This window comes from Ambystoma mexicanum, chromosome 7q (genome assembly GCF_040938575.1).
Source record: "Ambystoma mexicanum isolate Mex_15411 chromosome 7q, UKY_AmexF1_1, whole genome shotgun sequence".
NCBI classification, from domain to species: domain Eukaryota; kingdom Metazoa; phylum Chordata; class Amphibia; order Caudata; family Ambystomatidae; genus Ambystoma; species Ambystoma mexicanum.
Window position 1 is genome coordinate 180,265,077 of NC_090941.1, and position 26,025 is coordinate 180,291,101.

At 45.7% G+C, this 26,025-nt stretch overlaps 1 protein-coding gene across 2 annotated transcripts in view; it reads right to left on the reverse strand.

Moving 5' to 3' along the window:
• Positions 1–26,025, reverse strand: part of POGLUT2 (protein O-glucosyltransferase 2) — a 637,125-nt gene that overhangs the window by 370,608 nt on the left and 240,492 nt on the right. For both annotated transcript variants that reach the window (XM_069639036.1, XM_069639037.1), the window contains one exon: positions 22,035–22,112. In XM_069639036.1, the coding sequence (XP_069495137.1) occupies positions 22,035–22,112 (78 nt within the window). The remainder of the gene's footprint in view (positions 1–22,034; positions 22,113–26,025) is intronic.

A 26,025-nucleotide genomic window follows, 5' to 3' on the forward strand; every position in this document is an offset into this window, starting at 1 on the left:
ATTTCGTTTTCCATCTGCTCATTAGTCTATAATCATTGTTAGTGTTGACCTGAACCAATCCAAAGCAACTCTCATTAGTTCTGAATCTCATTTAGCGAATTAAAATCAGCTTTAGCATTTTCTGATTCATTGCAAATGACATTCAAAAGCATACCTGATTTTAAAGCATTCCTGTTCTCTCTAAGCTTGCTGGGGGAATTGGGATTGAAATGCATTCTTTCATATTAGTTATTCCTGAAACCTGTGTGCCCTCTTCCACCTCCTCATATTGCATACTGGGGGAGTGAGTAATAACAGGGGGAAAGAGTGATGATATTGTCTTTTGATTGAAATTATATCAAGTTTTATTTCTGTGTTGCATTCTTTCCTATTAAGGCATTTTCTTGAACCCATACAAAGTATTCTCTGCTAGATTATCCTTCCTATTCCTACTCCTAATTGATTAAAGAAGTTGTTTATATTGTAATATTACCCATTGCTGAACATTGTTCATATTCATAAAAGTGTGATATATATATTGTTCAATTCTTCAAATAAATCTTTTAATTTGCGAAACAAACCTATTTCTTGGTTCAGTGAGACCGGGGGAATTCAAGGAGAGGGGCGTTATATAAGGGTACATCATCCAGAATTAAACGAACTTTGACATAAAAATATATAAATAAGGGTTTCCATTGGGCATCCCATACTAGGCGTTGACTTAGTTGGAGTGCCGGATTGAAATCACTTGCAGCCCCACCACACAAAACTACAACTAAACAGTCCCAAGGATGTTCACCCCGCAGAAAAGAACCTGTCCGGACAGAAGGATATGAACGTCTGAACACACAGGCTCACCTAGACGGATCCACTAGGACGACACATCAACACAACCCCGACCCTGAACCATTCAAAACCTTAACCCACCAGGGTCATACTAGAACATCTAAGAATAGATATCACCCACCCAGTCCCTCACCTGAAGATTAGGTTCAGACACACCCACCAATCCAAACTATACTCAATAGGTTACAGTTGGATCAGTGCAACACCACCAAAGTGAATAGGCCCACGAGGAACCAGCAACATCCCAACCCACTGGTATACAACTCTAACGGAACCATAAGTACCTTAATCAGGATACAGACCCCACTAACCCAACCCTTAATCTTCTGCATACTTAAACCCACACAAAACCACACAACCATCTCTCTCCCAGAAATCCGCACACACTTTACCTCACTGCATCAACAACACAAACTTCACCCTACAGCACCCGAGGCCCTCGCCCGATCCGATACTAGCACCAAAGCCCAGCACTCTGTGTATACTGAGCTGAAGCTGCCAACAGCACACTACTTCTCCCACCCTCCTTCTCCCCTCTTCCCGACTAACCCTACCCCACCCTTCCTGTTTACAGATCCGCCAGAGCACCTGGGGACCAATTCCGTTGGTGACGGTGCACTATACAAGTACTGATAACTTAACAATTTGGTCTAAACATGAGATACACGTGTGTGTGTTCATTTGATGCCTTATCAACTGCCTTTCAAATTAGGTGAATGTTATTATATCTATGAATAATTAAAACTTCGTCACCTTCTGCAATAAGGAGGAAGTTCTGTAGGCTACTTGCTCCTACCAGTGAGGACTGACCTCCAAAACTTTACAATGTACTACTTGAAAAAAAAAAACTTTAAAGTGCAGATTTCCCTGGTAGACCATATCCATTAAATAGCCTGGCATTGGCTTTGCATCTCAATGACAGGATGCTTATGAGTCAACAATCCGCAGCCACTGTAGCTGCTTGAGCACTTAGGCTAACTGAGTAGTTGTCACAAAGATGGACAAACAGAATTTACTACATAGTGGAATTTTGAGTACACAACATAGCTTTATGTTATACACAAAAAGGAAGTTGCACCTCTCTAGGAATACACTAGCAAGCCCTGTGGGCAAAAGAGTTGAGTATTGCAAAATTATAAAGGCTCCCTACAACCCAGTCTCTTTTTCCGGGTTGGCGACCGGAACACTCACAATGTTAAGGATGAGTTGTGAGAACTCCAATGGAAATGAAAGCTTTCTCTACAATGAAAGACCAGAGCTTCCCATCAGCAAACTGGCATCAGGATGGGGGAAACTAAAACAGGGCATTCCCTATGCTAGAAGTGTGCAGAGTCTAACAATTGCAGGACCTAGTCTAAACAGCAAGGTTACCTGGATGAAATCACAAGGACAGTGTACACAAAAGTCATTTGAAGTCTCATGCAATGCACTTTTTATTGTGGTGAAGTCTAGTCCTCTGGACCCCTGTTCGTAGTTCAGCATTGGAGTCTTGGTTGCACTGAATCCTGGGACAGTTGATAGTCTTTGTGGTTAATTGACCCCTCATGCCCTCCGGTGTCTGGAATGGGCAGGTGTGTAGTTCCCAGTACTGTCCCAAGGGTCTCATTTAGGCTTGGCTTTCCCTGCATAGGACTATTCCGGTAGGCATTTCACCTCAGCCCGAGTGAATCGTTACAGGATGACCTCCCCTGCAGATGGATACCAACTCTAGGGTCTTGGATCATGCTGATGGCAAGCTTGCTCATTTTCCTCTTTCCCATCCCTTCCCCGCTTTCCCTTCCCTCCCCACTTTTCCCTTTCTTGCTTGCTTATACTCATCCTCCTCAGAGTCTACCCTTTTCATCACCCTCTTACTTTCCTCCTCTATCCTAATCCCATGTGATGAATCCCGTGGATCTGTCACTAAAACTCTGCCCCAGGTAGCCAGTGAAAGGCAGACACTTCCTGATCCTGACCTTCGGGGTGATGTACTGCGGGAGGATCACCTGGGAGGAGATAAGGCCCAGGTTGGTGAGGAGATCCTGTGGGATAAAACAGTATTTACCTCAAAAAGGGAAGGAACTTTTAAAAAGGTACCAAGACATATAAAGGCTTATTGACGTTATGATGTGTCTGAATCACACATTAAACCTGTTGATGTGGGTAAAGCTAGTATGACATCTTTAAATATCCCAAGGAAGGAAATACTTGTTGAGACTTCCAACGTCAAAAATACCCCTTAATCCCACTTCAAGATGGCCGCTGGGACAGTGAGACGTGTCTAGGTGTCTCTCCACCCGGGCCGTGGCAAGAACCATGATAAAGAAGGACATAATAAGCAATTCTGTTTAAAAATACTCAATTGTTTCACGGGCCCAGCACCCGACACATCCAGCAGGCGAGTGCCGACCCCTGCAGCTGCAGTGTTCGGGAGACGCGGTGGATGGGAGAAGAGGAGACGCTGCCACCCCTCCCCCCTACGGGACCCACTGGAGGACACTGGAGGACGCCGGAGGCCACGGCAGCACCCACGGCATAGCAGAGCTCCCGGGGCTGCAGAAGTGTGTGGCCTGGAGCCTTTGCTCAGAGCGGCGGCAGCGTGCCTCCCCATACGGCTGGCCCTCCGGAGAGACGAGCAGCGGAGGGGCGGGGGAACCGAAGAGACCATGCTAGGCCCGGCGTTAAGGAGAGCAGAGCGCCGGAGCCAGACTCCACACACGCCATCAGTCGCCTGGAGGCACTAAGGTGAGCCCCCCCCCAGCAATTGACATTGGTGGCAATTAACCCCCAGAGGACACCCACAGAACGCAAAATCTCCCCTCGGGGGCCCGCATTGCCCATCTGGGCTGCGGAGAGAGGGGGAGGGGCGGAAGGGGAATAAAGGAACACCCCCCCTAAAAAACAAAGCCCTCAATGGAGCGGAGGGGGGGGGACTGGCGACAACCACCCAGAACATCCAAAGGAGACCTCACACAGGTGGGGCCAGCACAGCAAGCACCCCCAAAACAATTGCCTCCCCCCAACAACCCCACCCTAACTTGGTGGCGGTCCAGAGGGGCAATAAGCAGAAGGAACGCCCGGGAAGAAGCACAAGGCGCCTCACCCCCACCCCAACCTGAAGGAGGAGTAACCCCTGGGAGGCCATGTCTAAAGCAAAGGGGAAGGGAGGTACTACACTCCCGAGCCTACAGTCATCTAAGCAAGATGCAAACTTGGTTCAAATGTGGTCGGCAGAACCCCAGGTCCATACCAGAGGAAGGGCACAGGAAGACCCCGCTCAGGAGACCGCGGCCACCCCAACTCGTGCCAACCACCTCCATCAAGGGATGATATGCACTCATGAGTTCGTGGAGTTACAGGACAAGTTCATGACCACGGTCCAGGACCAATTCAGCACAATGAGAAATGAAATGAAGCAGGCAGTCCAAGTAGTAAGGATGGATGTGGCCAAATTAGAAGAGAGGACAGACACGATAGAGAGAATCGTCCAGAACCTAGAAGATGAAGCACGGCAATATAGCGAGACTCAGGAACACCTGGTGCAGCTGACCCACAACCTAGAGATCCAGTGCGAAGACCTAGAAAATTGGTCCCGTAGATCCAACATCCGAATAAAGAACATGGCGAAGTCGGTACTCGATAAGGACCTCAAAAGTGCGGTCCAGGAAGTGTTCAGAGACATTCTGGAGGAGCAAGAAGCAGCTGTCATAGGGATCGACAGGGTTCACAGAGTGGGCCCGAAAAGAACTGGGGCGCCAGGGGAAAGACCAAGAGATGCTTAAAGAGGGCCCGACAATTGGACCACATTAGGATGAATGGGACGGATATCGATCTCTACCAAGATCTGGCCTCGGTGACTTTACAGAAAAGAAGAGATATGGCACCACCAGTCAAGGAACTGGTGGCGAAGGAAATACGAGACAAGTGGACATTCCCGTTCGGCCTCCTGTTCACCTAGGAAGGCAAACAGAGACGAGTGACGACATGCAACAAAGGCCTTCACATAATGGACATACAAACAGAAGGGGCGGAAGGACTGGCCAACAAATCAAACGGAGGATACCACAAAAGGCCGAGAGGCTGGGAAGAAGTACGACGAAAGAAGAAGCAAAACGGGTAGAGAATCATTCATTCAAGAATATTCGGGGAATCTACAAATCGGCGGCCCGGCAAGGAGACCTAGGATCTGACGCTCAGAGAGGACTGAGGAAATGCGGGGTATAGGAACCCCCGCAACGGTTATACCGAGTTCATTGAGGGCCGGGAGTGATAGGCTCAACGTCCTGGCAACCTTAGTTACCCGGGCCCACCTCAGGAAGTTATACGTTTCAAAGTTTAAAGTTGGGGGGGGGGGGAGTTGGGGGAACAGGGCGGGAAGGGGAGAGTGAATACTCCGGAAGAAGAAAGGAGCTCATATCTCAGGGAATCATAAATATCCACTACGAGCCACTTCAAAATAGGGAAACTTAGAATCCTAACATATAATATAAGGTGCCTGAACTCCCCGGTGAAGAGGAAGAAAAGTAGAGACCATGCTAAAGAGGGAAAAGGCGAACATTCTCCTACTCCAAGAAACCCACATAAAACCTCAGAACAAACAGAAGGTACATCTCAGGGGGTACAAGATCTGGGCGCAAGCAAATGCCAATGATAAAAGGGCAGGGGTGCTGATGGCAATAAAAGAGGGAGCGGACGTAGTCCTAACAGACAGGCTAACTGATAAGGAGGGGAGGCTCTCATTTGTCAATGTCAAATTGAGGGATGCCGCCTAACCGTAGCTACAATATATCCGCCCAACGCAGGTCAAGATGGCTTCCTTCGAGATGCATTGGAGAAGCTTGAGGGCTTTGCAAAGGGCGAAGTGATTTTAGGGGGAGACCTAAACATAGCATGGCATCATCAAACAGATAGGAGCACGGGGGGTCCCATAAGCCAGGGTGTACCCTCCAAACACCGCAAGCAAAAAATGGGCCAGTTGGCACTTTGTGATGTGTGGAGGGAACTAAAGGGCCAGCAGAAGGGTTACACATACTTCTCGCACGTATATAACACAATGTCAACAATAGACTATTTCTGGGTGTCGGTGGGCCTCATGGGCAAAATTCAAGGAATAGAAGCAGGCACGATATCACTATCAGACCATGCCCCGCTATGGCTGGAAGTGACGACTCCAGGGAAGGGGGGGAGGGGTATGGCACTGGAAGCTCCCAAAGGATATTCTCATAGACCCGATACTGGGGGAAGTGATAAGGGAGAAGAATACAGATTATTTTGTACAAAACGACACTGGGGATGTCCCATTGGGCACTGCCTGGGAGGCATTCAAAGCGGTAATCCGTGGACATATGATAGCACTGAAGGCCACCAAAGAAACCCAGAGATACTCCTGGGAAAAAGAACTCGAAAAAAACAGACACACAAGAAAAGGTACTATCCCATCCCTCCAGAAGCCTCAAGAAGGCCCTAAGACACGTCCATGGGCAATTGGAAATGCTCCGCACCAAAGAGGCATAGAAATCCCTCCAATACCTTAAACAACGACTCTATATAAAAGCCAACAAGGCAGACAGATATCTAGCGAGACAGCTACGAGAAAAACAAAAATCAACGACCATCACGAGCATTCGAGACTCACAAGGAGAAACCCAAACACGAACTCGGGACATAGGGAAGGCCTTCCGAGAATTCTATCAAAAACTATATGCGACAGATCACTCGAATGAAAGCGCCCAAGACATGTACCTACAATCTCTCCCCATCCCCAAAATCCCAGAAGACAGAAAAGCATTAGAGAACCCGATCAGCGAAGAAAAAGTAAAGAAGGCAATAGCTGGACTTCCAAATAACAAAGCACCCGGCCCGGACGGCTTCACCGCCCCAATCTATAAAAAATATGCAGACCTACTCATCCCTGTCTTGACGAGACTCTTAAACTCCTTCAAAAAAAGTGGAAACGTGACCCTGTCAATGAATGAAGCAAAGGTGTTGGCATTCCATAAAGCAACGAAAGACCCATCCCTCTCCAGCTCCTACCGCCCCAAAGCACCGATTAACCTGGACGCCAAGATATACACCAAAATTCTGGCAACAAGGCTATCCCCACTAGTGCCCAGCTTAATAAACACCGACCAATCAGGATTTATTCCAGGGAGACAAACACACGATAATTTGAGAAGAATAATACATCTAGTGGAAAAAACAGGGTTTACACACACACCCCGGCAGCCCTCCTTTCACTCGACGCCGAAAAGGCTTTTGACCAGGTAAAGTGGTCAATTCTTTTCAAAACACTAAAGTGCATGGGATTTGGGGACCAATATATAAATATGGTAAAAGCTAATTACAACTCCCCAACAATCAGAATAGCCATAAATGGCAAGGTCACCGACAAAGTGGAGATAAGGGGTACCAAACAGGAATGCCTGCTCCCCCCCCCCCCCTTCTCTATGCCATTTTTCTAGAACCACTCCTAATCAGAATTCGGGTGTCAGCCCACATAATGGGGATAGAAATGGCAGGCTCACAACTCAAAGTAAAAGCGTATGCAGACGATATGCTGCTGTCCCTAGCAGACCCGGGGAGGACACTAATAATGGCAATTAGAGAACTGGAGACATTCGGGGCAATCTCGGGCCTCAAAATAAATTAGAAAAAAAATCAGAGATTTTACTCCTGGCAGGAGAATAGCAGCAACACTAGATCTAAAAATAGCAGAAAAAGGAATTAAAGATCTGGGCATAATCCTGACACATAAGATAGAAGCACTATACACGAACTATCCCCAAATCCTGGAACGGGTAAAAAGGGATCTGGAGCGCTGGAGCCCCCTAATGGTCTCATGGTGGCGCAAAATCCAGGCAGTAAAAATGAACATCCTTCCGAGAATACTTTACTTATTTCAGGCACTCCCAATCAAGGTCCCCAAATCATTCTTTAAAGCACTATCCAAAGCGATCGCAACCTATATATGAAACAAGAAACCCCCAAGAATTGCCAGAGCGACCCTCACGGCTCCGACCAGGGCGGGGGGAATGTCCCTGCCACATTTCCGCAAATACCATCAGGCAGCACAATTATGGGTCCTGAGGTTATGGCTGGGAGACAACCAACAAACAGTATGGGTGACACAAGATCGGGCGGTAGCCAGATCCCCCTTGGAGGAAACCCTATGGAAATCAAAACAACACAGGCATCCTAACTTCCGTACCAGTGAAATCATGAAAACCACCCTGGAGGCCTGGGATGAACAAACACGGAGGTGCACCATGACCACGGTGCAAGGCCCCTTCACACCCATCTCCTGGAACCCCCAATTTCCACCGGGAATGGAACGGGGAACCTATGAAAAATGGGAAGCCGCGGGATGCACAAAAATAGGGGAAATGTTTCAAGACGAAGAAATAAGAACTTTCAATGAATGCAAAACACTCCTAAATCTAGAAGAGTCAGACAGGTTCAAATATGAACAGCTCAGGCATTGGCTTGCGACTACAGACGTCAAAGCGGCTGCCACAAGAGACCTCACCCCATTCGAAAAATACCTAATAACCAACTCGGGGTCAAGAAAGCTGGTCTCCTCTCTATATAGCTTCATCAACACCCAAGAAGAAGTCGTCAAATGGGCCTACATGGTCAAGTGGACGAAGACACTGGGGGAGGATATCCACAAACAGCCATGGGCAGGCCTCTGGAACACCATTCCAAAAATGACCCAATCAGTCCAAAAAAGAGAAATGTAGCTAAAAATGGTTACCCAATGGCACTTTACGCCAGACACCTAACACATGCTGGAGAGGATGCACTGAGGTGGGCATGTGGAAGCACATCTGGTGGGACTGCCGGGGGATCAAAGGCTTCTGGTCAGAAGTAAAGACGGAAATGACAGATCTTTCCAGATGGCTATAAAAGGTATGGTCACAACTGACCATGGAAAAGCTCACATACACCATACAGGGATCAAAAGAGGCCTTCACAAAAGAATGGGGAGAGGTTCAGGACTACCTGCAATCAGACTACATGGAGCAATGGTGCCCACACAACATTAGAATATCAGACATCTTCAGATCATAGACATTCCCAGGAAATGCAGAGACTATCAGAAGATCTTCCAGGGGAGGGAGCGGGGATTTGGGGGAACGTTATCAGTTGTATTCCTGTATTTGAAAATAATAAAAATATGTTTAAAAAAAATACCCCTTATTCCCACAGGTACAGTGACAGGAAACCTATAATAATAGCTTAAGTGAACTACCTTCTCCGACGCAAAATGCATTTAAGAGAAAAATCTGCATTTAAAAATAAAAAGCTGTTAAGAAAACCCAATTCTGTTGGTTGGAACTACAAGTCCTATAATCCCCCCACCCCCTCTCAAGTACTGGGATGAGGAAGAGGGCCCAAGAGCAATGTTGCAGAAGCGGCCAGCATGTTAAGCATAGTGACCCACACCCAAACGGAGCAGGGAGGCTTAAAAGGCCCCCTTAGGTGCAGGCCACTATATGGAGTTGAAGCTGGAATAGCAGCAGCAGCAAAGCAGGAGCATGTTGTTGGCAATCCAAGCAGATGTTGGTGGAAAGAAGGGACGCTGGGACTTTGACCAAACAGATGCCAGCTGCCTTTCCTGAGAGGGTCCTGTTCCCCATAAATCTGAAGTGCAGAGGCTGTGCAACAGAACGCATGAAGGAAGACTGCTTTTCCCCCATGTGAATCCGATTGCAGAGATTACGCAGCAGGAAGCGCGCCGGAGATCGTGGCTAAAAGTTGACATACAGCCGAGGGTCCCAGAAGCAAGAGGCACTCCGTGGGATGAAGATGCCTTTGTCGAGTAAGGGTGTGTGTCCAAACAAAGCCAGAACCACTTCAAGTCCTGTAACAGGTAAAGGGAGCAAGACAGAAGCCGGTGAGTGTTTCAGAGCATTCTGAACCCTTGTGAGAACAAAACAGGCAACTGTAGCCAAGCAGAATAATAAACCGACCGTTGATTGTCGGACAATGGGAAGTTACAAAAGTAGCACTTGCGTGTGGGTAAACTTCTTCCATAGTACTCACGTAAGAGTAAAACATTCGTAACCACATTAATTGAATCATAAACCCTCTGAAACAGATGAGACTGGTTGTGTGCTTACAAATAACTGAGGTAAAGGTTAACCGACAAGTCCATTAAGAAGCTGCTGAAGATGATGTAGTAATGAAGTTAAGTAACTGAAAATTGAAGGGAACAAGCCTTGCCCAAGCCAGGAGTGAAACGGGCATTGCCCAAGCTAAGAGTGAACCAAGTATTTTCTCAAAGCCAAGCATTGTGCAAGCATTGTCCTCAGGCCAAGAGAGCACACGCATTGCCCAAGCCAAGAGTTGTGCAAGCTTTGTCTTCAGCCAAGAGAGACTAACAGGCGTACCATTAAGCTGCTTTGGTGGGCAGAGAGCAAAGAGACGAGTGCAAGGTTGTAAAAGATGAAGCCTGCTGAATGTAAATCTTCCCTAAAAATTGGTATAACTCACATTACTAAAGCCATAAGGAGGAAAGGTAAAATTACATCCTTAAGGGCAATTTTTGTTGTTGTTCTGGCAGAAAGGCAAGAGTGACAAAGAGGCTACCCATTTGACAAAGAGATTGTTCAGGAGTGATTTTCTTACTTGCAAGTGTTGAGGGTCACTAAAGTGGATCTTGTCTTTTCTGAAAAGTGGTTCAAAGTCACAAAGTTGCAGACTGTTGAAGCTGTGATAAATCATTTTGTTGTCAGTAGATTTAAACTTTAGAAGCCCAATTGAATGTGGAACACTATGGGGCAGGCGAATAGACCTGCATGGTGAATCCTTACAGAAGTTCACCTGGTAGGAAGTAGTGGTGCTGTGAAGTCGCCATGACAAATATATAAACTTTGATTCATAAAGCTATAAAGAGAGACTTTAAAAGTGCTACTAAGAGGCTGTGTTTCTTATACCTTGCCAGTTGTTGTGTTTCTTTGAATCTGACAAGGACTTGCATTTCTTCTATGACATTGCTAATTTGTGGAGAAGCATTGTGGCCCAGAACATCATTGATGATATTTGATGAAGTGGTCATTATTATTCCAGGAAGAAGACCTCTTTCTGTTGGTTGAACATTGTTTAACGATATTTTCTTTTGACAAAGTGAAGGAGTCCATAACTGAGTTGGAACTTTGTTGCAAACCCGGAATTCCTTGCTTCTTTATGTTGAACATTGGAACTGAACTTAACTTGAAACCTGGGGAAGGAGAGGTTATAAAGAGAGACTGAATATATGAGAAATACCATTGTTAATGTTTATTGTGAATTGCCTTTTATTCTTTTGTGTATTTTATGCTCCAGTGTAAGGGCTAGATATCCTTAGTTAGAGTGTTTCCTTTTGTTCATAACAGGCAGGGAAATCGACGTCAGGGTAGGGATAGTGAGGTGTTTGATTAAATCAAAATGGCGTATTTTGGGAAATCATCCAAAAGTTGTCCGCCTCACATTTCAGACCCTTAAACACACACTACCGTTTGCTCTTACCCTTCTCTGCCCTTACAACCTCTTCTGCCTCACACTCTTCATAGACATCCTCTCCCCACATTTTCATCCTCCTCAAACCCGCCTTCTAATAGCCTGCCTCCCTTCCATTCCTAACTTCCCTTTTCCCCCTCTCATTGCATCTACCCATTTCCTCCCCCCACCTTCTCCCACACTCTCCCCGCCACCACCTCCTTCACTGCTCTCTCCTCTCTCAGTAACACCAGTCAGGAACATCACTCTCTCCCCTCCAAGCAAGGGGAAAATTGTTGCCTTTTTTATAAATGCGAGTAATATGATGATTGGGGTAATAATGGCTCTGATTAGATGGCCTTTTCCTTCCTGGTATTTTCTGGACCAGATTGGCTAAAGTTGCTTGAGCCCACCTCTTCTGGTTGGTAACGCTCTTCCCTCCTTAACGCCAGGTGTGTGGCGTTTTCAACTTGTTTAGTCTGTGTCAGCCATGTTGAGGACAGGCTTGTGTGTCACGGGTGTTGCCTGACGAAGTGAGCTGCCAGGGAATTTTATGTGGAACAGGTACACCTCTGACAGATTGTGTTTTTGTAACCGAATAATACAGTTCACAACTTCATGTACAGCACAAACACCCAATCCCCCCCATGCGCCCATCTCTGCCATATGTTTTGCTTCATAGTGTAGGCTGACACTTTGACACTCGGGAGTCACGCTGGGACTCCTCCTTCAGCACATGGAATCACAGACCATAAACAGTGTATATTTGCCTCTCCTGAGCAGGCTGGACAATCTTGCACGTGAGCTTTCCAACTCAGCTATGGATTCTGTGCAGCTATCTGTATGAAACATCTTTGGTCTATAACTCTCTGGCTTGCTTTTGGCAGACTGGAGGAGCTCTCTGGGATCCCCCATTTACCGTTCCCTGCCTGGCATGTACAGTTCCTCAGTCTGCTGTGGTTAAAGTGATCCAGAGTCCATAGCCTATTGGTATTAGGTAACACGTTTGGCAGCAGAACTGTGAACCAGCACTAGTCTGGAAAATAGATTTTGATATTCCTTCAGAGAAACCACTACAAGCACCCAACATGAAAATAAAGTTCTGGAAAGATGAATTTCAGAACATAAATATGAGCAGCGGGGGTTCAATTAAATATGCATGTCTAATAAAAAGCAATCCGGGCTCTGTGTGGGTCACAAAGAGAAAGTTTCAAGACTGGCGAAGGCTATTTTGTAGAAAGATTTTAGTTTTGTTTGAATGGTAAATGGCAGAACCACATCGTTTAGGTATTTTGTCTCAGTTTTCATCCATTAAGAGACCAATGTTTATCAAGCACAAGAGAGAATTCAGACACATCGGAAGAGTGATCATTTGGAGACAGAACAGTACAAACGGATGACCCTAGATGATAAGGAGATAACATAACCTTTTTAATAGAAACAGTGATAGCAGAATCAGGACCACGGCATGTTAAAGGGTGTTTGTTGGAGACGCTAATAGACACTATCCCAAATGCATCCCTGTTCATCACTTGAAAGCTCTGGTCTTGCAGAAACAGAGGCATAGAATCAAGGTTTTCTTTGGGATGGTAAAGTAGCGTACAGAGAGCAAGGTTCACATAATACGTGGTGAAGACTTATTCAAAAGGAAGCATTTATGTTTCTAAAGAAGCATCAATGCGCAATGAAGTTTTCATGTTTCACATTTACCTAAAAAGGAGCAGTCATTGCATATGTGGACAGTAGTTGGTTCTATAAAAAAAGCAAGTTCCAACAGAGCACAAGGCATCAGACATTTGCCAAAAACAGAACACCCTCGACTGATAACACAAGCTTATGCTAACGGGAGTAAGGCTTCTTAGAATAAGTTTATTGGACCCAATTGTTCTCCAGATGGTTTCCGTTACTAGCACACTTAGCCTCTATTTCTGGTTAAGTAACAAACATCTAAATAATAGGACACTGCACACAGCAAGCAAAGACCAGACAAAAGTTTCTCAAAGCTTTAACACAAGCATTGGTGAACTGAGGAAATTAACTAAACCCCCCCACCCTCCCGCCAACTGTCCACAAATATTGTATCAAATGTTGTCCGGTAAACAAAGCATCAAACATGAGTTTAGAACATTTGAAAAGTGGTACTCCAAAGAAACAGCACAAGGTCCTCCATTTGTGAATACCCGCTAAAAGGGGAATACTGACTATCAGATGCCGGGCTATACTGCTGATATTAATGTGGCATGTCTTTGCAGTGCCAATACACCCCCAGCTCAGCAAAGTACCATGCATCAGGGGGAGGTTGTGTGCTGGGGTGGGGTAGTGGGAGGGTAGTTTGGTGGGAAGGGGGAGGGCAGGAACGTTACGTCCCACATGTGCCGTGAACCAGGGAGAGGTGCCGGGTTAGCAAGGTGTTCTTTGGGGTGGGGATGGAGATTTGTGCCCCCCCACTCTCATTAGTCAGCATTTGAATAGTGTGTGGGGGTGACCAACCCCCATTGAGGAAGAGGGCCGGGACAGAAACAGGCGGCAAATGGAGGGCACTTGATGCATTTACTGAGCGGGAGAGAACTGCGCAGTAAATGCGATCAATGTTATGACTTGAAACCGCTAGGAAAACTATCCTACATAGACGTGAATAGGTGGAGCTTTACAACAAAGAGAAGAACAAATTACTTACTCCTGGTAATGTTCTTTCTAGTGGAAGTTCCTCGGACGGATTCCTCATCTTAGATATATCCATATCCTGTTTTGCAGTCTCAGAAACCTTGACAGAAGAGGGTGCTGAGCGGCATAAAGGCGATGTTCCGACGCTTACCATTCTCGCATCCAGACACAACCTCGATGATGGTATAAATAACATGCACTGCACGTCCCTTACCTCTGTTTTTCACTCTTTCTGCACAGACGACTTGAGGATTAAATAATCCAGCATGGGATTTGAAAAAGTATTAAGGAAATGTACCCACAGCCAGAGGGGTAGGCTGGGAGGGCAATGAGGAATCCATGGGAGGAATATATAGAAAGAACATTACCACAGGTAAGTAATTTCTTCTTCCAATGGATGGTCTCCTCCCATAGATTCCTCATCTTAGATAGACTTCAAGAGCAGTTTTGTCAAAGGAGGTGGGAGAGGTGGATTTTTGAATAATTTTCCTTACTATAGAGTGATATTGTGCAGAACCCTTCTTCCATATCGAGCATCCTGGCCCGACAGTGTCCAAGCAGTAATGCTTTGAGGAAGTGTGGAGTGAGGTCCAAGTTGCGGCATTGCAAATGTGCTGCACTGAAACACCTTTTCCCACAATGGACTAGCACTCCGAAATACATAAAATGACCCAACGTGATAAGGTTTGTTTGCCACGACTTGGACTAGCCTGTGACTGTTATAACAAATGAATAATTGATCACCTTACCTGACATTTGCCATCCTAGAAATGTTGAAACTAAGAGCCCTTTGCAGATCAAGGTAGGGTGGGGAGGTAGATAAAAAGCTGGTAACGTTATTTTCTGTGTCAGATGGAATTTAGACACCACCTTGGGAAGGGAAGAGAGACGAACCCTCAAAACTACGTTCTCCGTTTAGAATAAAGTAAATGGTGGTTTGCATGACAGAACTTGTAGCTATCTGCGCGCAGAAGTGATGGCACCAAAAAGATGGCTTGCAGAGTTAATAACTTGAGAGAATAAGACTGGAGAAGTTCAAATACAGCTCCCATTTAAAAAGTTAGTCCCAGATTCAAATCCTAGAATGGAACCAGAAAAGGGACCCATGGGAAATTATTTGACAGTCGTTTGAGGAATTTTAGGACAATCAGCATCCGAAAGTAAAAGCCTTGTTCTGGCATGCGTTTAGAAATAGATAATGCTGGCAGGTATCCCCCGACAGTAGCCACTTGCAGCCCCCCGATGGGCTAAGTATCGCAAAAAAGAAAGTATCCCCCCCATGTCTAGAAACTCATGTAGCAGTCAATTGCTACCCTTTCCTATCGAAATGGCTGGTGGCAGTGGTGTTACAACCAACTACCATGATTTGTCCCGACCGCGAACACCGGTAGCCAAAAATCACGGGAGCCATGTTTTTCAAGATGGCGTCTGAGCCCCCTTTGTTTAAACAGGTCCCGGTCTTTTTTTTCGCCATTTCATTTTGGAAAGGTCCTTCTAGAGTTCATCTCTGCGCGCCAAACCAGGGTTGGTCCCTTTGTTCCTACGCCTTTGGTTGGCTTCAGGACTGTAGACCGCCTCTGGCGCCCGAGTGTATGGTGTGGGCAGGAAGTGGGCGAGGTGCCCAAAACTCCCTGTGCTCAGTCTCGTAGGAGACCCAAATGGACTCTGGCGTGTTTGGCTGGCTGACTGTCCGGCAAAGACAGCCACCCTGCTGGGTGAGTGGCAGCTATGCTGGAATTAATGGGGGTAAAAAAGGTTTAAAAGGCCAGTCTCTTGGCTTGGAAGGCAGAGTCGACCACTGGAACGAAAGAACCGAAGACGAGCTGGAAGAGGACAGCTGCTGCAACTCCTGGATCGTTGGTTTGCCCAGTGAAGTCCTGCTGCAGGTCCGAATCGCCAGGTTCATCTCGACAGAGAAGCCCTTCAAGGACGACGTCTCTCTTTGAGTTGGTGGGACCAATTAAATTGTAAGCCACCTGGACACCATTCTCAGAGCAGGTTGTATTTTCCTCAGAGTGCTGCAGGAAATCGAATAGCCAGGGAGAAGCACACCAATTTGTGTGCTTGAAGACAGCTCCCGGAATCGAAGATTTGCCAGTTTGCCAGCTTTGTGACCAGTCCTGCGCAGTGCAGGAGTCCCCCAACATCCTCTCTCTTGTCCCCACAACTGAGGAACAGCGAGATCCGCAGGAACTGTCAGGAACAGAAGTCTTCAGCTGCATCTTTTTCTTCAATATAAGGTACTGTGAAAACCCGACGAGAGAACTTAACCCTCACTGCTAAAGTGCGTACAACTTTGCCAGCTTGCAGGCCTAGTCAGCTTGTGACCCGACATAAGAGCCTTTCTTCTATGAACTACTTCTGAGAACCGTGGCAAAGACTTTTCCGTTTTACTACCAGAACCGTTTTTACTTATACAAGACTCTTGTCCATTGACTTTGGCCTACCTATTGCATTGAATCAACTCCTCTGGTGAACTCAAACTATTTGCAATGTTTAAGAGTAACTATTATTAGTTTTATTCTCTTATGCCTTTTTGCTCCTACTTTAAATGCTCTGAATGCCATTTTGCTCCTCCTTCAAAGTAGTTTAAATGTCTCAGAACCTGATAGTGTGAAGTACTGTAGTATATTTTTGTGTGATATTGATTGCCTCCTTTTAGTCAATGTTTTCTAACGGACTGTGTAATAAATGAATAAGTGTTTTATCAAGAAACCTTCAGTATAAGTGTCTATCTGAATACTTATAATTATAGACCTCTGTGTAACACCCTTACAAGCTCACATTCCCTCTTGAGATAAGCCTGACTGCTCAGCTCACTACCAAAAACTGTGTGGTACAGACTTATACCAAAGGCTGGTTTTGCTTACACCTGTAGTCCTAGTTGTGTGTAGTGGTCCCAGAGGGTATTGCATACAAACTTTGCCTTGCAGGTACGTTTTGTGCTTGTGATGTACAGGCACATGAAAGTAAGCATCCTGAAGATAGAGTAACACCCTCCAATCCTAGAGCTGAAGGGCCTGGAGGATCTGTGAATAAGTGACCATCTTGAACCTGTCCTTCCTGAGGAACTTGTTCAAGCGTCTCCGGTCCAAGATAGGTTGCAGTCCTCTGCCTTTCTTGGGAACCAGAGAATAGGTGGAGTACCAACCATGGCATTGTTACGCTACTGGTTCCCTTTCCACTGCACCTTTCTCCGAAAGAATCTCCTGTAGAAGGAGCAGTCTGGTTTTGCGAAGAGATTGTTTGGTTGGGGGGACAATCTGGGGACCTTTGTAGAAATGGGAGACAGCGCCCTTGGGCCACTGTCTGCAGTGCCCATGCATCTGAAGTAACAATGCCATTTTTCAGATTCTGGGTCAAACTGGCTCCCAAAGGAGTCCTGTGAGCAAAGTGCCGAGAGAGGTTTTGGGGCTTTGGCAGAGGGCAGTGGGAAGGTGGATGCCTGAGAAGGTTTCCTTCCACCGCCTCTGGGGGCACGTGAGAACCTCCTTTGTTCTCTTTGGATAGCATGTCCTCTTCCCCTTGGACTAAAAGTATAATAACAAAAGGAACAACCTCTCCAAGCCTGTGTAGGCAGGTGTTGCTGTTGCGGCTGACTGCCACTAAATATGTCAGCCTTCGTACCTTGTAGATTTTCCAAGCGGTCGTCTGACCTTTGGTCCAAAAAGGTTGGACCCATCGAAGGGCATGTCCAGGAGCTATGATTGGACGTCGGGGGCAAACCCAGACTTGCATAACCACGCAATCTCATTACCACCCTCAAGCCCGTACCCCAGCTGACACATCCTGACGCATCTAGGCCTGACTGAAGGGACTGGCGGGAATCCTTCTTGCCATCACTGATACGATTGTTAAAACCATCTAATCTATAATCATATTTCGCCAGAGCACAAGATACATTGATGGCTTTCAGTTCTGTGCTTCCAGCAGAGAATACCCGCTTAGCCATTGCATTGTACTTCTTATCGTCCCTATCTGGGGAAGGGGGAGGGAGAGGGGGTCAGATAAGGTCAGATAAGCTGTGGCCTTTGAGGTAGAATGGTCATGAATGGGATAATTGAGTACCTGGGTTGCAGGAGTCCTGCTAAGGACATTACCCAGGATATCACGATCGACATTTTGGATAGAGGCCCTCCTAAGGCACCGGTGCAAACCTTTCATGCATCACTAGAATAAAATCCTAGAAAACGGTCAGAAACCAGATACCACTGCTACCACTGCTGGGGTTGGTGAAGTTGTGGAGGCCTTCTCTTGACCCAGACTTCCACTCCAGGCACCCTTCACCAGAGTTTGGTGGTGCAGGCGGCTACTTCTATAGGCCGCATTCGGGTGAGAGTATGTTGAGAAAGACAAATTGCACCGCAGGAGAGGTATACAGATCTCTGGCTTCTTTCAGACAAGTGGCTACGTCTTCAAGCTAGGAATGGTCCAAGACCAACTTTTCTGGAACATTGGAAGTTTCAAAACACTGTACCGAAGGGTACAACGTCATCTTCCTGCTCATCATCCTCAAAGATGAACGCAAAAGATCTGAAGAAATCAGTCTTAGATTTTGGTTTTAAACTTTTCTCCGAGGTAGACAAGAAGTCTTTTGACTCCTTCGAGGGGGAAGTCACAGAAGCATTTTGCTTTGATGAAGTCTCTGTAGTTGACGCTACGCGAGACGACATCCCAGAGGTCTTCAGACTCAAGCTTTGCTGGATTCCCTTCCGTTCTTGGAAGACACAGTGGACTCAACAGCCTTTTTCGGCTCTTTCGCGGCACCAGGAGGGACCGCCTTCAAAAATACCTCAATTTTTTCTCTGAACTTTTCCCTTTCGGCCACAGAAGTGGTCATGAAAACGACCAGGCGTTTGTCGGGCGAGAAGTCACAGGACAAGGACAACGGCGTCATTTCTTCAACTTCTTTTTAGACAGAGAAAGAGTGATGGGAATCGCTCCTGGATCTTAACTGCTGTAAATGTCAAGTTAATTTCTTGGGCCTTTTGAGAGACTTCTCTCCGGTAAAGCATCTACTTTCGAAGGACTTCCTTTTCGAAGGTGTGGAAGACAGAGAATTGGAGACCGACTGACCTTGGGTGAGTTTGTATCTTCTCTTCTTCAAGGCCTTGCTGGTCATCAATTGGCAGGAGCCACAAATGACGACCTTATGTTCTTCGCTGAGGCACCAGAAACAAATCCTGTGCAGATCAGTGATCGACATCTTCGAATCACAGTCTACACATTTCTTGAAGCCGGTCTTTGGCGTAGACATTGTGAAGTTTTATTGAACAGAAGTTAAATTGAGAGATTCGCTGAGGCGAGTCGAACCATTCAGAGAGCCTGCTGTGCATGCAGAAAAACAGAAATAAGGCAACTGGCGGAGTGGGTGCCATTTATCCGATCAACGTCACTTTGCAAGCATGGTGGAAGCCGGATGTAGGCATGGTGACCGCCGGATGCAGGCATGGTGACTGTCGAGGGACATCGAATCGATGCTGCACAGCATCCTCTGCGGTCAATACATTTCCGAGACTGCAAATCGATATATCCAAGATGGGGAATCCGTGGAAGGACACAATCCATTAGAAAAGAGCATACGCAAAAAAAAAACAGTGTAATACTTTGTTTGCTTGCTAATGATTCTGATGCTGAAACTGGGTGATTCACTGTGTATTGTTTTAGCCTACTGAAGCATCTTTGCCAATGCAGGCCTTTTCTGGTGTGCCCTTAGGAACCCAGCTGGCCACAAGGGCAGGGATGCTTTTAAAGCACTCCATTTGGATACCAGGGTGATTATATCACCCTGCAAATGTGTTGCTGGGTGGGCTGGTGGCAGCTGTGATTTAGGTCTGGCTACATCAGGAGCATAGTCTCTTACAACATTAGTAGCCCAATGTACCTATGAGGTAGTAGTTGGGGTACGAATGCATTTTCTACACCCTTTTCTTGGCCGTTTTGTTTTTGGCCATTCCTTTGTCTACATGGGCCATAAGGCATGGCCAAAATGGCAATTTGCTGACATAGGATCATCAGAGTCCACAAAAGCACCATCAGGTTGAGTGTAGACTGCTGTAGACTAGTTTAAAGTCCTCTAAGTGAGATTGGTGGTTTGTAGGGCCAAACAGATTGTCCGCCAACCAAAACCTTTGTGTGCTCATCTGCAATGTGATTGGGTGCCTGGCCTAGGCTGGGCCTTGTGTGAATTTACCATCACTGGGAGAGCCTGAGCATTTGTCAGGATTATAGTGGAGCTCCTGGGAAGCTGCTGCAAAGATGGGTGGCTGCTGAGGATCCGTGGGTGGCCATACAGGCTGGGTCCTGGCTCCCTGCTCCTGTTCTTGCATGTAGAATCCCATATGAGGCTCTTCACTTGCTTCCGGCCATCTTCCAAGCTGGGTGAACTACCAGTCTTTGTGGGTGCTAGTGCTTGCAAGTCACCCTCTCAGATTTATTTCACATTTTGGCTGTCTGGATCCTTCCTGGTTTCAAGTCCCTGCTACTCAATGGACCCAACTACTATTAGCCAGGCCTAAATTTGGCACACAAACTTGCTGTTCCTTGGCCGAACCATCCACATCCAGTACTTGTCCCCAGGGTCCTCATGTATTCCTTGGTTTGTTCATCAAGGGCCCCCTCGGTCCAGAGTAGTGGGGTTTTCAAGTCCCTCCCTCGGTTCAATGTCCCTTTGCCAACAGGTTTTCTTTCAAAGTAATTTTCTTTTCGAAATAATTACTTCGATAAACCGTGAGTTTTAAAAACATGTTTAGGCGTTCCCCTTCCCCCAATCCTTTCTTTCCCTAGGCTATTACTCTAACTCACCCCCAACGCTTTTAACCACTTACCTCCCCCCTTATTTATTTCAATTCGTTTTTTTTTCCAAAGTAATTGTTTCGGTAAAAATTATTTTGAAAAACATCATGTTGGCAAAACAATGCAATACCCCCTCCCCTGACTGTTTATTTCCATTGACTTGTGTGGGCTTGGTCTTTCTCTCTGCAAACACTTCTTGGCCTGTTGATTCTCGAAGGTTGGATCTATTTTAAAGGGGTTCCTTTCAGCTGGTTGCCTCGTCTACTGCAATTGTGGGATAAAAGGAACACTTAGCCTACTTTTCCCCAGAGCCTCAGTAGACCTATGGGATTTGGACCCATGGATTCCTATGGGAGAACCTTTGGAAAGTCTAAATTCCTACATAACTTGCTAAAGTAATTAGCTGACATGGGAAATTGTTCTTGGTTCCCCTATAGGGCCCTGGACTGCAATTTTGGAAAGTAACAGCAATTATGGTAGGTTGAACTATAATAAATCACTGCAGTGCACTCAGTGCCTAAAAACAATGGCGTTCTAGTAACTAGCAAAGGCGACATTGTTTTTGTTATGTTTCTTAATCTGAACTGGCACCTAATCAGTCTCAGTACTGGGATTCTAACTTGTACTGTCTAGATTGTTTTGCTTTTGTGGCGGGTTACAGAACATAAGCCTACTTCCAGCAGGTTTGTTTTATCTGCTGTATTTCAGGTCCTTTCTGTCCAAGAGAAGCAGAATCAATGCATGATCCCTTTATAGTACTGTGGTACCAACCATTCCCCTCCTACGATTGAAGCCTGACTGCTCTGCTACATTACCAACTGAGTTTTAGTTTAACCTGATGGACATACAGTTTTCCATGGAGGATTAAAGCTTTTACACCACTAACCAGTGGGATGTGGAAAAAACACTCAAGTCATTCCTTTTAATTAAAAAGTTGCTTTTTATGACATAAGACATCTTCTCATCAGGCAGCACAGACTTCCTCTTTGTGGAAGGTGCTGCTCATGGAACTGGTGTGGCCATCACCTGGAGCAGCACAGATGTCAAAGTGTCACAACGATGTGTACTGATTACTTACTATTTTTCTTTCTTGGGAGTATTGGCCTGTGTTGGGGGGGTCTAAAGCAGGTTGGCATTTCACTACTCTAGAGCCATGACGACACGTATGGCATTTCTTGGTTCACATATTGGCTGAACTGTAGAGGTGAAGCATACAAACAGGGTTTGAAAAGAAACTACACAGCAAACCTGAAAATAAAAAGAAATGTAGAATCACCTAATGTTGTACTCACCTTTCTGGTTAGGGAGAGAAGAGTGGCATCCATGAAAATCCGGAACCCTACATGCTCTCCGTACGTCTTCAAATATACCTAGAATAAAAAGAAGAAAACCTGTGGAACATGATTTGTCACGTGAGAAAAGATCAAGTAAAGATTGTTCTGCCGCAGGATACATGATATATAAACATTAGGAACCATGCGCTCTGCAATACACCTCTGTGTGTTCTTTACCTCATTTGGTCTTATATTAAATCTTTCACTGCGGTCTGTCAACGTTTGTGGATTTTTATTTTCACCCAACAGATATTTCTGGCCCATTTAGCACATTTTTGAATGATAGATTATTATATTAAAATGTAAAATGAAGCAGTCGAGAAACATAATAGTTCTCTATGGAATTAATGACTGTGCCCATCTGTTCCCGATTTGTAGTGTTTCTTCAGATGTGTACGCACTTCAGATGTTAAATCCCCTACGCGTTGCGGTCTACAGGTTTTGAATGGCACACTGAAATATGCGAGGCCAGGGTAAAAAGATTGCCAGTTTTGATCCGAAAACGATTATCTATATATCAGGGCCAAATGGTCTGACCCCCATTGGCGAAAGTGAGGCAAGAATGGCCAGGGCAGATGCCTGAAGGCCTGGCAAGGTAAACACTTTGCTAAATCATGCACTTAGATTATTATCCTGACATAGCAGCCTTTACCACGTAGTCGGGCAAGGCAGTGTACCTACCCTTATCCAATCAGTGTGGTCTCAAAGGACAATGTATGCTTCTTGGGCATCACAATCGTGTCCTCTTGGCTGAGAAGAGGAGGAGCAGCATCAGCATGCACACAGATGTCAAACTAGTGGATCTGGCATCTTTAGAGTCAGAGCCGAAGGCAGATGGTGTGGTCTTTGGTGAACCATTCGTCAAGGAACTGGGCAAGTTCATAAGCCAGTTGAAGGAGGAGGAATCGTTTGCCTGGCCGGTTCAATGGATCCAAGAGCAGTTCCACAGACGTTGTTGTGCCTTTAGACACTGGCAAGAACAGAAACAGTTGAACCCCTTCTCATCAAGAGGACCTGGCAGTGGATGAAGAGGAACTCTGAAGCACCCCACTATCACTACATGTAAGCACTTTGTGTGCCAGCGAATAGAGACAGCAGTGGGTGGAAGCGTTGCAGTTTTTAGCAGCTTGCAAAAGGAATTCTTTAGACTCATACTGTCTGCAAACTGCTCAAAGCTTCGGAACCCCTCAGCAATCCGGCTCATCATCCCAGCTTTCTTTTGCGGGGGAGGAGGATAGATTGAGAAATCACGAGATATCGAACTAGCTCAGAAGCACATAATAGCCCCCCCTTCTCACAGAGCACCTTTTATGTGCAATATATTCAAAGTGAAGAAGAGTAACCAAAACTGCATCCAGTAATCCGTCTCAGAGAATTCAATAACCCCCTCTCCACTAGAGACACTTTAAGATGGAAGGAATCATCTACTGAACAAGAGTGATATTTATACACAAAGCTTCAATAGAAAATGCATTGAAATTGAAACGGCCACCTCAGCCATACATGTTGCCAATATTTTGGCCCCACTTCATCTCTGTTACGCACTGGATACAGCCTTTTGAGATATTTACCATTTTGCCACTAGCTACTTCCTTCTTTAATGGTGAGGTCCTATGTCCATTACATGCTGACATACTGTGAGGAGAACGACAATGCCCTTTCAAGCACACAGGCGTTCAGGCGCTGTCTCCCATAATGTTGGTGGCCCCGAAGGAGAGCAGTTGCCTGATGGTCCCACAATCTATTGGCAACTACGGTTCGATCCTGGTGAAACCCTACATTAATCTAGGTGAATCAGTTATTTGGGGTAACCCCTCAGTCAATGTGCCACCAGTTTTCGATCAGCTCCACCAATTTTACTTTATCACGATATAAAGTAAACACTAATTTTGTTCCTTACTTATCATTACTTATTATTGCTATGCATCCTCTGAATATTTAATAACTTCAAGATCTTACATAAGAAAGGTTTGCGGTTCAAGCCCAAATATATGTTTTGACTTTTGAGGAGACTACCGAGAGTACATTTTTTCTTTCCAAATGTTTAATGATGTTCTGGTGAACGTGTTCAGTATACAGCACATTTAACCCCTGAACAGCATAAAGATATGCAACTTATTCCTGTGAATGTGTATAAAAAAAAAAGGTTTGAAAAAAATATATGAACATCTGAGTTGGACAGAGTTGGTAGTTCGGGTGAACTGACTGAGGCCTGCTGGAAAAGGGGGAGGATAAGTTAATGTAGCACTTGTTCTAAAGACTGTAAAGAGACAGTGTAAAGCCAGATTTATAGTCACTATAACATTGAATTTGGAGCACCACTCCAAAATATCGTGACAGATGGAGACCGTCCTCCTCTCCCTCTCCCCTCCCCCCTCCCCCTCCCTCCCTCGGAGGCTGCCCTCTCTCAACTCCCTGCTCCAGGATAATCTTCAATACGCTGTGCAGCCAGAAGCATCATTTTTGCCTCCTAATAAGATGGGTCTTTTAGCTGACATGGTTGCTGTAAAATAAATGCCTCTGGCGGTTGCTCACAAAGATGAAGGGTCCATAATGCAGCAAAGGGTCTATTGTGCGTCATAAAATGTACACATGTGAATTAGAAGTACTGCATACACAACAAACACATCGTCTAGGGATGAGACACACCCCTGCATTGCAAGGGAACCCCACTAATGCACTCAAACAGGTTAGAAGGCATCATGAATACTGTACCTTAACTCCGGGATAAACATTTCAAGTTGCAAGTTACTAGTCAGCCTTAAAAAGTCACTCACCACCTCAATTCTACACATACATACAGCACACCTGCCTTACTTGCTAAGAGTCCATTACAATTAGCTAATGGCACGCATACATTTTTAGCCCTGTCTTAACTAAAATCAAATGTAGATATGTGCGTGATTGTCTAAGCAAGCCAGCTATCAGCATTTTAGAACAAGACCAGTTGGACGCCCTTTTAGGCTTGAACAGAAGAATCTGCCCATCTCGATCAACATCCCCCTCACACCACAGATGGAAATAGAAACATCACAAGCTTCTTTAAAAATTGCCACTCCATGTCTGTTGCCCTCATCTCCTCTCCCCGTTGTAACCTGAATCACCACTGGGGTCATGTTTTCAGTCTATCAAAGATGGCACCAGTGGTGCTTTGCGCAGCAATCCACCCCACCAACGTACGGCTCCTTCTCTGGGGGTTGTGAATGGTTTATGGTCTATAGTCTCTTACACAGCGCTAATGGCAGAGGAATCAAAGAGCTGTTTCAAGACTGGAGCGGAAATATGCAGCGTGAAGAGGACAGACGTTATGGAAATAGAAACATTTTCAAACCCTTCATAAAAGTTATGATGATGCGACTGCTCCATATATCCGGTGGTAAAGCGTTCTAAAGCTTGGCTGCAAGAACTAGGAAAGATCTTCACAGCATGTAATAAACGCAAGTTCCACGAAGGGAAATACCGACAAAATATTCTACAACGGTAGCTTGGCCCAGAACTTTGCAGAGCTTTGAAGACGAATGTCGGTGCTTTGAACCGAATTCTGTTTGCCACAGGTAACCAATGAAGTTCTCTCAGGGCAGAGGAAATGTGCGGACTAGAAGGCAATCCAACGACAACACATGCCGCAGCATTTTTGATTATTTGCAATTTATATTTATGTTCAGCTAGCAATAGCGAATTGCCATAGTCCAAACCTGAACTTATATCTGCCTGGGCAACACTGGCTGTGTGCCCTTCCCATATATATTGCATAATTTGCCTTAAGGTCATGACGTAAAAACTTATCGCACTGATATGTTTATTTGCATGATTGATCATTGAAAGATGTTCATCTAGGTGCACTCCTAGATTTCTCACCACTGGGAAATATCCAATATTAGCCTTATCTAGGGACAATTGCCCATTGGGCAATTTAAAGTTTATAGAAACAAAGTCATTTGGGGGGGTG